At 40.2% G+C, this 16620-nt stretch overlaps 1 protein-coding gene across 1 annotated transcript in view; it reads left to right on the top strand.

Annotated features, from left to right (window-relative positions):
* DYNC2H1 (dynein cytoplasmic 2 heavy chain 1) overlaps window positions 1-16620 on the top strand; it is a 260672-nt gene that overhangs the window by 237154 nt on the left and 6898 nt on the right. Inside the window, exons 82-84 of the mRNA XM_081797372.1 lie at window positions 7432-7541; window positions 8651-8732; window positions 13280-13396. Of these exons, the coding sequence (XP_081653498.1) occupies window positions 7432-7541; window positions 8651-8732; window positions 13280-13396 (309 nt within the window). The remainder of the gene's footprint in view (window positions 1-7431; window positions 7542-8650; window positions 8733-13279; window positions 13397-16620) is intronic.

The raw sequence follows: 16620 nt of genomic DNA, 5'->3' as shown, positions 1-16620 counted from the left end.
ATTCCTAGGTATCTTACGGTTTTGGGTGCAGTTGTAAATGGGATCGACTCCTTAATTTCTCTTTCTTCTGTCTTATTGTTGGTGTATAGAAATGCAACTGATTTCCGGGCATTGATTTTATATCCTGCCACTTTACTGAATTCCTGTATGAGTTCTAGCAGTTTTTGGGTGGAGTCTTTTGGGTTTTCCACATAAAGCATCATATCATCTGCAAAGAGTGAGGGTTTGACTTCTTTGCCTATTCGGATGCCTTTGATTTCTTTTTGTTGTCTGATTGCTGTGGCTAGGACTTCTATGTTGAATAGCAGTGGTGATAGTGGACGTCCCTGTCATGTTCCTGACCTTAGGGGGAGAGCTCTTAGTTTTACCCCATTGAGAGTGATATTTGCTATGGGTTTTTTATAGATGGCTTTTATGATATTGAGGTATGTATCCTCTATCCCTGTACTCTGAAGAGTTTTACTCAAGAAAGGATGCTGTACTTCATCAAATGCTTTTTCTGCATCTATTGAGAGTTAACTTGAGAGATACATGGTTCTTGTTCTTTCTTTTATTAATGTATTATATGACATTGATTGATTTGCAGATGTGGAACCTACCTTGCATCCCAGGAATAAATCCCACTTGGTTGTGGTGAATAATCCTTTTAATGTACTGTTGGATCCTATTGGCTAGTATTTTGGTGAGAATTTTTGTGGGATGCCAGGACTTTTTAAAAGTAGGCATCTATTTATTTATTTTTAATTTTTTTTTTAAAGATTTTATTTATTTATTTGAGAGAGAGAGAATGAGAGAGAGCAAGCACATGAGAGGGGGGAGGGTCAGAGGGAGAAGCAGACTCCCTGCTGAGCAGGGAGCCCGATGCGGGACTCGATCCAGGGACTCCAGGATCATGACCTGAGCTGAAGGCAGTCGCTTAACCAACTGAGCCACCCAGGTGCCCCTAAAAGTAGGCATCTATTTATTGGGCTTACCAGAAGTTGAAGGCAAATAACAGATCTTAGCCAAATATTGAAGCTGAACTGAGCTCTTGGTTTTTTTTTTCTTGCTATATATTACATAATGTATTCAAATATGACTATATATTACATAATGATCCCCATAAATCTAGTTTCAATCTGTCACCATACAAAGTCATTGCAGTATTATTGACAATATTCTCTGAGTTGTACAATACACATCCAGGAGTTACTTATTTTATAACTCTGAGAGTATACCTCTTAAACGTCTTTACCACTGTTGCCTGTCCTGCATAACCTCCCTGCTGTGGTTAACCAAGCAGTTTCTTTCCTATATCTGTAAGTCTGTTTCTGTTTTGTTTTATTTGTCTTCCTCTGTCTGATTTGTTTTACTTACCATAATACCTTCTGTGTCCACCATTGTTTTTGCAAATGGCAAGATTTTATTCTTTTGTATTGGCTGAGTCATATGTCATTGTACACACACCAGATCTTCTTTATCCATTCATCTTTTGAAGGACACTTAGGCTGCTTCAGTGTCTTGGCTACTATAAATAGTGCAGCAATGAACATAAGGGTGAATCTGTCTCTTCAAATTGGTGTTTTCATTTTCTTTGAGTAAATATCCAGAGATGGAATTGCTGGATCTTATCTGTATTTCTATTTTTAATTTCTTGAAGAACCTCCATCCTATTTTCCATAGTGGTTGTACCAGTTTGCATTCCCACCAACAGTGCATGAGGGTTTCATTTTCTCCACATTCTTGCTTGTACTTCTTACTTTTTGTCTTCTTGATATTAGCCATTCTGACAGGTGTGAGGTGATATCTCATCATGGTTTTGATTTTCATTTCCCTGATGATTAGTGATGCCGAGCATTTTTTCAGGTGTGTGTTGACCATCTGTATGTCTGATTTGGGAAAAAAATGTCTATTTAAGTCCTCTGCCCATTTTTTAATTTCTTCTTTTGTATTAAGTTATATAAGTTTTTTATGTATTTTGAAGATTAACCCTTTATCAGATGTGTACTTTGCACAGATTTCCCTTTCAGTAGGCTGCCTTTTCATTTTGTCGATGGTTTCCTTCACTGTGCTTAGCTTTTTAATTTGATATAATTCCATTTCTTTATTTTAGCTTTTGTTGACCTTGCCTGAAGAGACTGGTCCAAAAACACATTGCTAAGAGCTTCCTGCCTGTTTTCTTCTAGGAGTTTTGTGGTTTTAGATCTTACATTCAAATCTTAATCCATTATGAATTTATTTTCACATATGATGTTAGGAAGTGGTCCAGTTTCATTCTTTTGCAGGTAGCTGCCCAGTTTTCCCAGCACTGCTTCTTAAGGAGATCTTTTCCCCATTGTGTATTCTTGTCTCCTTCGTCCATTAATTGACTATGGAAGCATGTGTTTATTTCTGGGCTCTTTATTGTTTATATTTGTGCCAGTACCATACTGTTTTGATTACTACAGCTTTGTATTATATCTTGAGGTGTGGGATTGTGATACTTCCAGCTTTGTTCTTTTTTCTCAAGATTGCTTTAGCTATTTAGGGTCTTTGGTGGTTCTCTACGAATTCTAGAATTATTTGTTCTAGTTCTGTGAAAAAATACTGTCATATTTTGATAGGGATTGCATTGAATCTGTACATGGCTTTGGGTAGTATGAACATTTGTAACAATATCCTTCTAATCCATGAGCATGGTGTATCTTTCATTTATTTGTGTTATCACTAGTTTCTCTCATCATGTCTTACAGTTTTCAGAGTACAGGTCTTTTACTTTCTTGGTTAAATTTATTCCTAGGTATTTTATTCTTTTATATATGACTGTAAGTGGGATTAATTTCTCTTACAATTTATTATTAACTATAAAAATGCAACAAATTTCTGGGTGTTAGTTTTGTATCCTGTGACTTTACTTTAACTCATTTATAGTTCTAACAGGTTTTGGGTGGCGTCTTTAGGGTTTTTATATAAATCATGTTGTCTGTAAATAGTGACAGTTTCACGTCTTCTGTTCCAATTTGGATACCTTTTATTTCTTTTTCATGCCTAATGGCTGTGGCTAGGACTTCTAGTACTGTGTTGCATAGAAGTGGCAAGAGTGGACTTCCTTGTTTTGTTTCTGATCTTAGAGGAAAAGCTTTCAGCTTTTCACCATTGAGTATGATATTAGCTGTGGGTCTGCCATATATGACCTTTATTTTGTTGATAATGTCTTCCTCCCCTCTTTGTCCAGTTGCCCTTTAAACCATTGTTTTCTTGCTGTATCCCAGGGTGGGCAAGTCTGAGAAAGGCCCCTCAGTGATATTCCCTCCCTACTGTAGGTCTTCACATTGAGAATGAGGTTCCTGTCATTACCTTGTCTCCCATCTCTTCTTCCCTTTTCTGTATGGTCTCTTTATAGTTTATTTGTTGTGCAGAGCCTTTCAGTCAGTTTCCAGCTCTTCTTCAGGAGGAATTATTCTATAGGTACATGCAGGTTTCGTATGTCCACGGGAGGAGGTAAATTCAGGATCTTATGCCACCATCTTAGACTGTCTCCATTTAATACTTTTTATCACAGTTGTTTGTGCATGTTTTATCTCCTCTAACAAGATAATAAGCTCTTACTTTCTGTAAATGCTCCTAAGTGAGTGAATGTCATTTGCATGTCATTCAAATTCATAAATTCTGTTTCATCACTAGCATATTGTTTGATAAAATATTGCAGATTTTAAACCATCCTGTATTGTATTGCCTGGGAAAAATCTTTTTTTTTATTTTTAAGAGAGGAAGGGGGAGAGAGAGAGGGTTGGGGGAAGTGCAGAGGGAAAGAGAGAATCTTAATCAGGCTCCATGCCCAGCACGGAGCCCAACATGGGGCTCAATCTCACAACCCTGAGATGACCTGAGCTGAAATCAAGAGTCAGATGCTTAACTGACTGAGCCACTGGGTGCCCCAGAAAAATCGTTTTATGTGTATTCTAATAAGGGAACTATACTAGATGATCTCTATGGTTCATTCAGTTTAGAAGTTTTACTTCTGTAATTCTAAGTGTGTGTGTGTGTGTGTGCACGCGCACGCGTACGCACACACATGAAATGTTAAAAAATTTGCGCAACCCTTTCTTTGCTTAACTCCCTGATTACATTTATTATACATCATTTGAAGAATTAGAGGTATACAGTGTCATAATCATCGGAGAGGCATGTAGGTGTTATGTTCAGTCTCCAGCCTAATCCTTTAAAAAGAAAGTGGCTGATAGCCAGGAGTAAAGAAAAACACTTACTGAGAAATATTTTTAACTAATATGCCTACAACTTTTTTTTTTTCTTTTTTTTTTTTTTTTTTTTTAATTTATTTATTAGGGAGAGAGAGTGAGCGAGAGAGCGCAAGAGGGGGTAGGGTTAGAGGGAGAAGCAGACTCCCCGCCGAGCAGGGAGCCCGATGTGGGACTCGATTCCCGGACTCCGGGATCATGACCTGAGCCGAAGGCAGTCGCTTAACCAACTGAGCCACCCAGGCGCCCCTAATATGCCTACAACTTTGCTGGAAGCCCAATCCATATATGCATATTGCTGATCATTAGAAACTGTGCCACTTAAGTCTTTATTTCCATTCTTAAAAATGAGTTTAAATGTTTTTAAAATAACCTTTACTGTTTTGGAACAGTTTTAGGTTTACAACAAAATTGAGGTGAAGGTACAGACATTTCCCATACACCCCTGCTCCCACACATGCATCACCTTCCTCATCATCAATATCACTCACCAGAATGATACTTTTGTTTTTGTTTGTTTTTTTTAAACCAAGGATGAACCTATATTGACCAGTCATAATCACCCAGTGTCCGCAGTTGACCTTCAGATTTGCTCTTGATATTTTATAGTCTGTGGGTTTGGACAAATATATAACGATACATACTCATCATTACATCATCGTACAGAGAAGTTTCACTGCCCTCAAAATCCTCTGTGCTCCGCCTCTTTACCCCCCTCTCCCCCACCCTGGCAAACCACTGGTCTTCCTCCTGTCTCCATAGTCTCGCCTTTTATATTATTGGGATCCTGTAGTAATGTAGCCATTTCTCATGGCTTCTTTAACTTAGTAGTGTGCATTTAAGGTTCTTCCATGTCTCTTCATGGCTTGATAGTTCATTGCTTCATTGTATTTATCCATCACCTACTGGAGGAAATCTTGTTTGCTTCCCAGTTTTGACTGTTATGAATAAACTGCTGTAAACAGGTTGAAATGTAATTTGTAAAAAATGTGCTTCACTGTGTTTACTGTGAAGTTTGCTGTTCAAAGACAATATACATATTAAAAGAATCTTTGTTGAACTTCATCTTATCAAATATGCCTTTGTTTTAGTCTGCCTTTAAGCTTAACAGACAAAAAGATGATTTCCCCCCCCATGGACTAATAAAAACATTTGTATTATACAAGCTTTTCCCTTTTTACTAATTTTATTAATTCAGACTTTAAGTAAAAATCTGATTATCAGCCACACTTTAATTTTTAATTAATTTGAACATATGCATATCTGTTACTAGCAACAACTCTTTTGAAATTTTTGAATTAAAATTTAATTTTAAGAAATTAATGATAGTATTAATTTGAAATATGTATGCATTAAATATTACTTAAAATAAAAGATCATGCAAGCATAATTTGTTAGCTATGTTTAGCTAATGAAAATAGAAGGCAGATAATAAAAATATTTCATAGGGAGTAAACAATGAATAATTTAAACGTCCTTTATTGAAAATAGGTACTGTATGATGTGTTACTCTTTTAAAGGATAACATCCAAGAAGAAATCATCATAGTTTGTTAAAGAGCTCTCTTTTAAGTTGTTTCTTTTATTTATTTATTTTTTTTATTTTTATTTTTTTTTAAAGATTTATTTATTTATTTGAGAGAGCGAGAATGAGAGAGAGTACATGAGGGGGGAGGGTCAGAGGGAGAAGCAGGCTCCCCGCCGAGCAGGGAGCCCGATGCGGTACTCGATCCCGGGACTCCAGGATCATGACCTGAGCCGAAGGCAGTCGCCCAACCAACTGAGCCACCCAGGTGCCCAGTTGTTTCTGATTCTTAAATACACATATTATCAAGTGGTATTAGGGGCGCAGGAACATTTTTGCTGCAGGGTAGGAGGACTAGTCAAAGGCCTTAGGACATTAATGCAAACACAGTAGCTTTGGAGTTTCTCCTCTTGTGCACCTGGCTGACAGATGTAAATGCTTGGGCGGATAGCGGGGTGTTCCAGCACATGAAGCATCGCTCTTCTGTACAGTAATAAACACAGTGTTCGCTAGCCTTCACAAATCATACAAAGTGAATGACGGAGTAGATGACGGTTGTGCAGGTTTGCACCAGCGGGGCTGACAGACTGACGCAGCAATCACCAGTAAGTTACCTTTCCCTTAAGGCACTTTAGCACTTGCCCGGAGTATCGCACAAAAACAGATCAGGTGGGGCTGCTTCAGTCTATCTCCTGTGCCTCTACGTCCTCACCTGTGAAAGGGGTAGGACACTCACTTTCAGGGGTGGGGGTAAGTGTGGGCTTGGCTGATATGCGGGAAGCACGCACGTAATAAGTGTCGTACAAGACTTTGTGATTTTTATTGGTTCCAAATGACAATTTCTTATTAAACTCATAAAACATGCTTGATGATGATGATGTATATTTCTCCAGTGGAACGTAAGTGGGTTCATAAAATGCCAGATGAGAAGAAAAGACTGTTTGGGGCACCTGGGTGGCTCAGTCGTTGAGTGTCTGCCTTCGGCTCAGGTCATGATCCCGGGGTCTTGGGATCGAGCCCCACATCAGGCTCCCTGCTACGCGGGAAGCCTGCTTCTCCCTCTCCCACTCCCCCTGCTTGTGTTCCTTCTCTCACTGTGTCTCTCTCTGTCAAATAAATAAATCTTTTTAAAAAAATAAAAGACTGTTCAAAAACACCTTTTAACAAAGAATCCTTTCTTCTTGGACATTACCCTCCACTGTACTACTTGATTCAGAAAGATGGCAAATTTGCAGTCAGGTCTGGAACTGGACCCAGTTCAGTTCTCATGACCAGGACTTGGGGGCCCTGAGGATTCCGCGTTTGGGCCGCATTCTCAGTTCATCTTCTGAGCACACTTGGAGCGGTAGCTCATCATGAGAAGTGCCAGCCCCCGTGGAAATGCTATATGTTAGATTAATTGTCATATTTTATTTAGACTTTTTATTTGGAGTAGATTTTTACCAGCAAAAGGTTGTGCAAGGAAGCTTATTTTTATGATGGATGGATGTTATGTCAAAAGAAGAAAAATAATAGACCTCACACGATGTAAAGTAGAAATCTTTTTTTTTCCAGACACTATTTCAGAGCAATTAGAAATGGCATAACTTTCTCATTGAACATGATTTTTACATAAGAGTTCTTTAAAAGATTTGTCTTTCAAGCTTACAAAGTTTTTAAATGGGTGTGTGTCTTATTTTTTCCACTCTAGAGCTGGGTAGAGAGAGCTGAGAAGCAGGCTCTTCTCTCTGATACACTTGACCTGTCAGAACTCTTCCACCCAGACACGTTTCTCAACGCCCTTCGCCAGGAAACGGCAAGGTGAGCAAGGTGAACTCTTGACGGGTTTGTCCATCTGCTTCCTGCGCTTTGGATCACATTCCCTTCGTTGTCAAGAAAGAAACTTATTGTTGGCATTTCTTAACACAGTGAACTTTTAGTTTAAAAAGCATTGCTTACAATTATGATGTTTTTATTAGAATTGAAAAAGGTGAAATTTAATTTTTAAAACGTGGTGATTGATCTGGATATGCCGTGTCTGACAGTGTGAGTGGAGGTGGGATGGAGCTATGTGTAGTTAAAGGAGGCAACGTGAAATAAAAGTAAGCGTGAAATTTCTCAGTCACACCAACCACATCGAGTCACCCGTGGCGACCACTTGGCACTGCACAAAAGCATTTTTATTTTTGCAGACACTTCTGTTGGACATGCTGACCAGGCTTCCTGGTGGGGAGCAGGATTTGATAGTTACGATCAAGCTCTTTTTTTTATAACACACTTGGATAATTGTACCATGTAGACTGTTTTTTTGTTTTTTTTTTTTAAGATTTTATTTATTTATTTGACAGAGACGCAGTGAGAGAGGGAACACAAGCAGGGGGAGTGGGAGAGGGAGAAGCAGGCTTCCTGCCAAGCAGGGAGCCTGACGCGGGGCTCCATCCCAGGACCGTGGGATCATGACCTGAGCCGAAGGCAGACGCTTAACGACTGAGCCACCCAGGCGCCCCAGACTGGTTTTTTTAAATAAATCAGAATGTAATAAAAGATACTTGGAAAAAGAAACTGAACCAAGTTTTAGTTCTGTGTTGATTTGGGGGGTTCAATGTGTAGTGCCTGAGGATTGTTTTATAAGTATCAGTGTTTCAGTTCAACTAATAAGTATGCATTTATGGTACACTTATCATGTGATGGTCTGATCGGAGACCTTGAAAATGAAACCGCAAGGCCATGCATGCTTAAGGAACAGGAGATTGCGTAACCAGTTAACTTTACAGATTTGGTGTGAGGTCTAAGATACTGTGCATTGTTTAAGAAATCTGCTTTACTTGCACATTGTAAATATTTCAATTGTAAACAAATAGGAATATGTCTGCCGTTACTCTCTGTATTTTAATTCCTGAGGATTCCTTCTTTTTGCTTTACCGTTACAGGGCGATGGGCTGTTCTGTGGATAGCCTTAAGTTTGTAGCCTCGTGGAAAGGTCGGCTGCAAGAAGCAAAGCTGCAGATTAAGGTAGTATAGTAATTTTTGATGCTTATCTAAGTCTAAAAATAATAATATTACCAACTCTGATAAAGACTCTGAAACCCCAATCTCAGAGTCACTTATCTTTTTAGTATAAGATCAGCAGAAATAGATTGTATTTCCAGTGTGAAAAGTCAAAGTGAAGATTTAGGATGAAGCAACTTGGACAAAATAAAATCCTTTCTAATGCAAAAATAAGAATGTTAGGGACACAACATATTTAAAAATGTAACTTTTGGTAAAAAAAAAAAAATGATACAAATCTTGAAGTTCATTTAGGTTTCCTGCTCTAAAACTCAATTCAGTAAATATTAACTATACAATAAAGCATGTATGGTTTATGAAAAATAGACCAAGTCTTATCCTCAGGGAGTTTACAGTTTGTGTGTTGTAATAGTTTGGTGTTAAATTCAAGCCGTCTGCATTGGTTTTTTTTTTAAAGATTTTATTTATTTGACAGAGAGATAGCAAAAGAGGGAACACAAGCAGGGGGAGTGGGAGAGGGAGAAGCAGGCTCCCCGCTGAGCAGGGAGCCCGACATGAGACTTGATCCCAGCACCCCGGGATCATGACCTGAGCTGAAGGCAGATGCTTACCTGACTGAGCCCCCAGGTGCCCCGAAGCCGTATGTGTTTAAGAAGAAAAAGAGTCAAGCCATCTTTTGCAGCATAGATTTTCTCTGGTAGCTTTCCTACTAAAAATCCATTACTTTTATAATAATAAATAACGGTAGGTAATCATGTGCATGTTAATAAGAAAACCAGGTCACAGTCTGCCGTGGACACCTGTCCCCAGTGATGCCAGCCTTCCTGTGCAGCCCAGCGCGTTCCAGCCATTCTTGTTTCCTGTTCGCACACGGGACCGCCCTCTGCCTTCTGCCCGCTGTGACCCAGCACAGTATGGTACTGGGCTACTCTGCCTGGCCCGCGGTTGGTCTGAGGAGAGGGCAGTGCTCCCCATCTTAAATCCCCACCATCTCTTCCAGGGCATCACATGCAATTCAGTCTTTACATAAATGTGAGACTACAGTTCTTCAACTTACGTAACCGTGGGCAACTGGCTTTTCAGAAGTTCTGTGTACATAGTTGTAGTTCCCAGTTTAACAATCTTCATTTCACTACTGCTTTATGACTTACTACATAGTTTATTTATTGTGTTTATTTGTTGTCTGTCTTAATCCACTGGAGTGTAAGTCCCATGAGAGTAGTCATTTTTTTCATGGTTTCATTGTATCCCAAATACATCAAACGATAATTACATAGTGGGTGCTCACTCAAGCGCTTGTTGGGTTGTTGAGTTTGGGCCTACAACAGGAGAGGCACCGTGGTAGGCTTGTCATGTCAGTAATGGTGTTCTCATATGCCAGAAATATGTTCATTAACGACAAGCTGGATTTTTCTCTTTTGGCTCTCTATAGATAGCTATAAAATTCTCCCCTGAAGCTGAAGGAATCGGAAGGATTTTCTTTCATCCCATGGCATTTTATTTTAACCTGAGCCTCTAACCTGTAAGAACTACCTTCTCTGTCATACACTCTTGCCCAGCTGTTAAGGAAAGGGAGAGGACACATATCATCCAGGAGCCATGCCCTTGACCAGGTTGGGTGGTCTCTGGCAGCTGTGAGCCCCACGGATGGAATGTGGCATCATTCTTCAGATCTACAGTGGTACAAACAGCAAGGGAAATGAGTTACATTCTGAGTCAAAGTGTGTGAATATTTCTGGAACTATGTTGCCTCTGTTCTTACAAAATGGGAATAAAATGATCAACAACCAGAAAACCCCAAGCTTCTATGTTACGTTTTATAGATTGGGGAGAAAAGGCCAACAGTTAGTAAAACAATATTCTAATCTTAGTTCTCCAAAAAATAACCATGTGTCTTTAAGCAATTCATGGAGTAATCTGAGTCCTTGTTGTCTCCTTTATCAATGGATTTAAATAATAACTTTCCTCAGACATTTATTGTAAGGCTCTCTGAAAACATACATGTGCAGGAAGGTATGTATTTTTCATCATTTCTCTTTCAAGCTCTACTACCTTAGACTGAATTCAGCTGCTGACGTGTTCAAGCAAGGCTGTAGTTCCCAAAGCAATCAGTATCTCAGACCCTCCAGACCTACTGAAGAGAACGCGTGTGTATATTGATTTCCAGGTCCCGAAGCGTGGCCCTCTACAGTGTCCTCCCTGCCATCACTTGTCTGTTTGTTCAGCAGCCCTTGTGAAGTGGGGTGCTGGGACATGCTTGCATCAGGCTCCCGATGCGCTCACCACTCAGGTCTCGCCGGGAGCTCCGGAGCTCCGGAGCCCCTTGCCGTCCCGTTTACTGTGAGGCCACCACACACCGAAGGCAAAACGACAAGTCCTCTGCCTGGCCGAATCCGCTTGTTTCCTGCAGTGCCCAGGATGCTGAGAACGCGCGGTCCCCTAGCATTCCGGCACGCTGCGCTTCCCGTGGGACCTGGTGGAGTCCTGTGTCTTCCTTAGGCTTTTCTCTTGGGGATAACATTCTGCTCTGCTCCTCTTGGGCAGTCTCTGTGGCTGGGTGCTTAGCTCAGTGCTTGTATAAGTAGAAGTGAAGCCTGCTCGATTCTTGATTTTCACATTAGGAAATCCATTTGCCTGGAGACTCATTAGATCCTCCAAGCTGTGTTTCAGCAATAAAGGAAATGTTTTGGGCCTGTCTTCTTTCATTCCTTCCTTTAAAGAAGCTACAGTTGAAACAAGGGTAACCTTTGTTGAAACCATTCCAATCCCTGATATGTTACCATTTTATTATATAGACGATAGGGTATTACTTTTTTACATTCTTACGTTGGACATTCTTATGTTGTAGTGTCACTCTCAGGAATGATGAGGTCTTTAAATTCCACCGATGGCCTTTAAATTTCATGATAGGATAGTCCTAGAGGGTGCCGAGAGAAAAGGAGAGATTTGGAAGGTGTCTCTTAGAAGTGGCAGGACTGGGCAGTTTGATGGCCCAGGGGAGGCTGGGGGAGCCCAGGATGTCTGTCAGGCTCTAGATGTGCCAACTACTGAAACAGGACTCCAGGAAATACGGTTTCTCAGCACCCCTCCTTGTTAGAAGGGAACAACAATGCGTTTGTGTCTCAGTTCCCTCCTGTGGTACTTTCAGCAAGAACTGTGTTTACGAATTTCCAGGCGGACGACTTCAGCTTGAAACTTGATGAAATTTCTAGAAGAGGCCTTAAAATGTCTTACCTAGAGAGATTCTACCACTGAAATTAGCAGGTACTCTCTAAATTTTAACATTTTTTCAGGGCTACCATGCTTTATCAACTCTTAAAGTGGCCCGAATATCATCACGTCAGTGCTGTAGTAGAAAAAATATTGAACTTAGGTATTCAGTAATTCTGTTTTTATACCAGCTCTCTCACTGACAAGTTACCTGTCTTTTCTATGGTACAGCAATCTTACTGTAAAATTAGCTATTCAAAATTGTCAAGGCATACTCTACTATTACCTCTTCAGACCTACAGCACTCCCTAAAACCCATTCTCAGCTAAATTCTAGTGAGTCTTCCAACATAAAGTGTTCTCTTGACTAAATTCTATAGCACTTTCATTTAGCATTTGATAAAACCTAAAGGTACTAGGTAATATTTATAAGATTGTTCTGTATTGGGGCGCCGGATGGCTCGGGCAGTTAAGTGTCTGACTCTTGGTTTCGGCTCAGGTCATGATCCTCGGGGTCCTGGGGTTGAGCCCCGCATCAGGCTCCACACTCAACGAGGAATCTGCTTGAGATTCTCCCGTTGCCCCTTCCCTGCTCAGGTGCTCTCTCTCTAAAATAAGTAAAACCTTTAAAAAGAAGAGATTGTTCTGTATTTTCTATCAAGTCCACATTAAGAGACTGTAGATGTGGCTCTGAATACAAATTACTGACTTGACCTTTGTTGACTTTAAATAAACTCAGGGTAGATCAGCAGTGCAGAAACTAAAAGAGTGAACGCTTTTAAAGAAGAAATATGAAACTAATATTATCAAAATAGTTATATTTTTATTTTCATAATTCCCTAAATGTACACTAAGGTTAATCTAGAGAAAGAGATTAACTTTATTATTCTTTCAGCTTTGCACTACATGTCATAGATGTTTTGCATTCAACTTTCTGAGCTTTGTTCTTTTCTTTAGAAAATGATGTCGGAACCCCAAGCAGGGAGCACACAGTCTTCTTTAATTATGCTTTTCTTTCACCCTGTTGGAGAAAGACTAACTTTGGGGCATTTTCCATTATATTTCTATTAATCTAATACCAACATACCTGCAGTTGTAACTAAATACATTGTAAGCATTTCTTTCCAAACTGTCTGCTAAATAAATAGATCCAGACATAAGGAAGTCCTGTGAACACTGGCCCCGGTCTTCACCTTCTTTATTCTCAGGTTAAATACCATCTTTGTTTTCAGAATACTTCGTGTACCTAGTCTGTTGCCTTGCATCGTGTGCTAACACACAGTAACTCCTGACGTTTCGGACTGGATGTGGATTTCACGGGTTTGCTTGTTTCCATGACAGATGGGTGGCTTGTTACTGGAAGGCTGCAGTTTTGATGGAAGCCGGCTCTCGGAAAATCACCACGATTCTCCCAGTGTATCGCCCATTCTCCCTTGCTGTGTGGGCTGGATTCCCCAGGTAATGCAGCGCCGCCTTTGGGATAAGATAGTCTTGGGCCTTGGCATTTTGTTTACTTTCTAATCTCACCTGCATTTGAATAAATTTAGAGTCAAAATATTGTGTCCTTTATGATTTTTAAAATGTATGGGGCGGGCGCCTGGGTGGCTCAGATGGTTGAGCGTCTGCCTTCGGCTCAGGTCGTGATCCCAGGGTCCTGGGATCGAGTCCTGCATCGGGCTCCCTGCTAGGCGGGGAGCCTGCTTCTCCCTCTGCCTCTGCCTCTGCCTCTCTCTCTCTCTCTCTCTCACTCTCATGAATAAAAAAAAAAAAAAATTAAATAAAATGTATGGGGCATTTTAAAATCTTTATTTTGTTATGGGAAGAATAGCATTATAGTTTTTAATTTCTGAGTAATGTATATCCTGCTAAAAAAAAAAGCCTTTAATGATAATACAGATTATCGTGTAGTATGTTCCTTTATTTTGCTAGTTAACCATGCAGACATGGGCCGAGTCGACAGGTTAATGCACCTCTGATTTCTGCCAGACTGTGTCACTGCACTGGGAAGAGGCAGACGAAGAAGGGATGCGTGTGCTGACACAGTGTCCATGAGTCTCAGGTGAACACCACAGCGGTGCTGTGCTCACCACGAGCGGAGCCACCGTCTGTCCCCACACAGCACTGTCGCGGTACCGTTGACCGTATTCCCTGGGCTGCGCCTCCCACTCCCCTCACCCACTTGGCCCACCCCGGCCCCCTCCCCTCTGGCCACCCCCAGATTGTTTTCTGTACTTAGGGGTCTGCTTTTTACTGTACCTGTATGCACCCATATCAGGGGCTGCGTCCTCTTGGCTGTTGTAAAGAAGGCTGCAGTAAACAAGGGGATGCATGTGTCTTTTCAAATTAGTGTTTTTATTTTTCTTGGGTAAATACGCAGTAGTGGAACTAGTGAATAGTTAGGGTAGTCCTCGTTACTGTTTTCCACAGCGGCTGCACCCATTTGCATTCCCAGTGATAGTGCACGAACGTTCCTTTTTCTCCGCATCTGCACCAACACTTGTTATTTCTTGTCTTTTTGATTCTAGCCGTTCTGACAGGTGTCAGGCGATGTCTTGTTGTGATTCTTTGATATACATTTCTTTGATGTTAGTGATGTTGAGCATCTTTTCATGTGTCTGTTTCCATCTGTATGTTTTCTTGGAAAAATGTCTACTCAGATCCTCTACCTATTTTTTAATCAGATTATTTGTTTTTGGGGTGTTCATTTATAGAATTCCTTTGTATATTTTGGATATTAGTCCCTTTTCAGATATATCATTGCAAGTATCTTCTTTCATTCAGTAGATCGCCTTTTTGTTTTGTTGATGGTTTCCTTTGCTGTGCAGAAGCTTTTAATTTTGGTGTTGTCCCAATAGTTTATTTTTGCGTTTGTTTCCCTTGCCCTAGGAGATATATCTAAAAATATGTTGCTAAGGCCCATAACAAAGATCTTACTGCCTGTGTTTGCTTCCAGGAGTTATATGGTATCAGGTCTCACATTTAAGTCTTTAGTCCATTTTAAATTTATTTTTGTGTATGGTGTAAGAAAGTGGTCCAGTTTCATTCTTCTGCAGGTAGTGGTTCAGTTTTCCCAGCACCATTTATTGAAAAGATTATCATTTTTTAATTGTGTATTCCTGTATCCTTTTTCATGGATTAATTGACCATATGAGCGTGGGTTTATTTCTGGGCTTTCTTTTCTGTTCTCTTGATCTAGGTGTCATACTGTTCTGATTACTCCAGCTTTGCAGTTTATCTTGAAATCTGGGATTGTGATACCTACAGCTTTGTTCTTTCTCAAGATTGTTTTCGCTATTTTAGGGCCTTTTGTGGGTCCATACAACTTTTAGGATTGTTACCGTTCTGTGAAAAATGCTATGGTATTTCGACAGGGATTGCATTGAATGTGCAGATTACTTTGAATAGCGTGGACATTTTAACAATATTAACTTTTCGAATCCATGAGTCTGGTATGTCTTTACATTTGTTTGTGTTGTCTTGAATTTCTTTCATCAGAGCGCTATAGTTTTTATTTCACCTCCTTGGTTAAGTTTTTTCTTAGGAAAAACTTCCATTTATAACTGCACCAAAACTAAAAAAATACCTAAGTTTCTCTTTTTTTTTTTAAATAAAAATTTTATTTACTTATTGACAGAGAGACAGTGAGAGAAGGAACACAAGCAGGGGGTGTGGGAGAGGGAGAAGCAGGCTTCCCGCTGAGCAGGGAGCTCGATGTGGGGCTCGATCCAGCACAGAGACACATCCATCACACTGCATACGGAAACAGCAGGGTACACATACTTCTCTAGTGTGCTTAGAATACTGTCCATGACAGCTCACATGTTCGGCCGCAAAACAAGTCACCATAAATTGAAGAAGAGTGAAATCTTTTTTTAGGTAACTTTTCAGACCACAAAAGTAAGAAACTCTATCAATCACAGAAAAAAAACTGGAAAACACATACATGGAAGCTAAACAACATGCTACTAAACAGTGGGTCACTGAAGAAATCAGAGAGGAAATTAAAAAACAGATAGTGATAGGGCACCTGGGTGGCTCAGTTGGTTGAGCGACTGCCTTCAGCTCAGGTCATGATCCTGGAGTCCCGGGATCGAGTCCCGCATCGGGCTCCCTGCTCGGCGGGGAGTCTGCTTCTCCCTCTGACCCTCCCCCCTCTCATATGCTTTCTCTCTCATTCTCTCTCTCTGAAATAAAGAAATAAAATCTTAAAAAAAAAAAAAAACAGATGGTGATTTACGAAAGTGAAAACGGTGGTCCAGAGTCCACTCACCATGACGAGCACTGGGTCCTGTACAGAAGTGTTGAACGCTGTTGGACACCTGAAACTGACACTGTACATTAACTACACCACAGTTAAGGTAATAACAATTTGAAAAAGAAAGCACAGTGGTCCAAATTCTTTGGAATGCAGGAAAAGCAGTTCTATGATGGAAATAGATGCCCATGCCGTCTACCTCAAGAAACAAGAGAAATTTCAAATAACCTACTTTGCACGTAAAGGAGCTAGAAAGAGAACAAACAAAATCCAAAACCAGGAGAAGGAAGGAAATAATAAAAATTAGAGCAGAAATAAATGATACAGAAACTAAAAAAAAACAATAGAACAGATGAGTGAAACCAAAAGATGGTTCTTAGAAAGGATTAACCAAATATTAATCTCTAGCCAGAGTCCTAAAAAGAGA

The sequence above is a fragment of the Leptonychotes weddellii genome, chromosome 11 (assembly GCF_054177405.1).
Source record: "Leptonychotes weddellii isolate Sample4059 chromosome 11, ASM5417740v2, whole genome shotgun sequence".
Classification (NCBI taxonomy): domain Eukaryota; kingdom Metazoa; phylum Chordata; class Mammalia; order Carnivora; family Phocidae; genus Leptonychotes; species Leptonychotes weddellii.
Note: the sequence above shows the minus strand (reverse complement) of the source record. Positions and strands in the feature narration are given on the sequence as shown.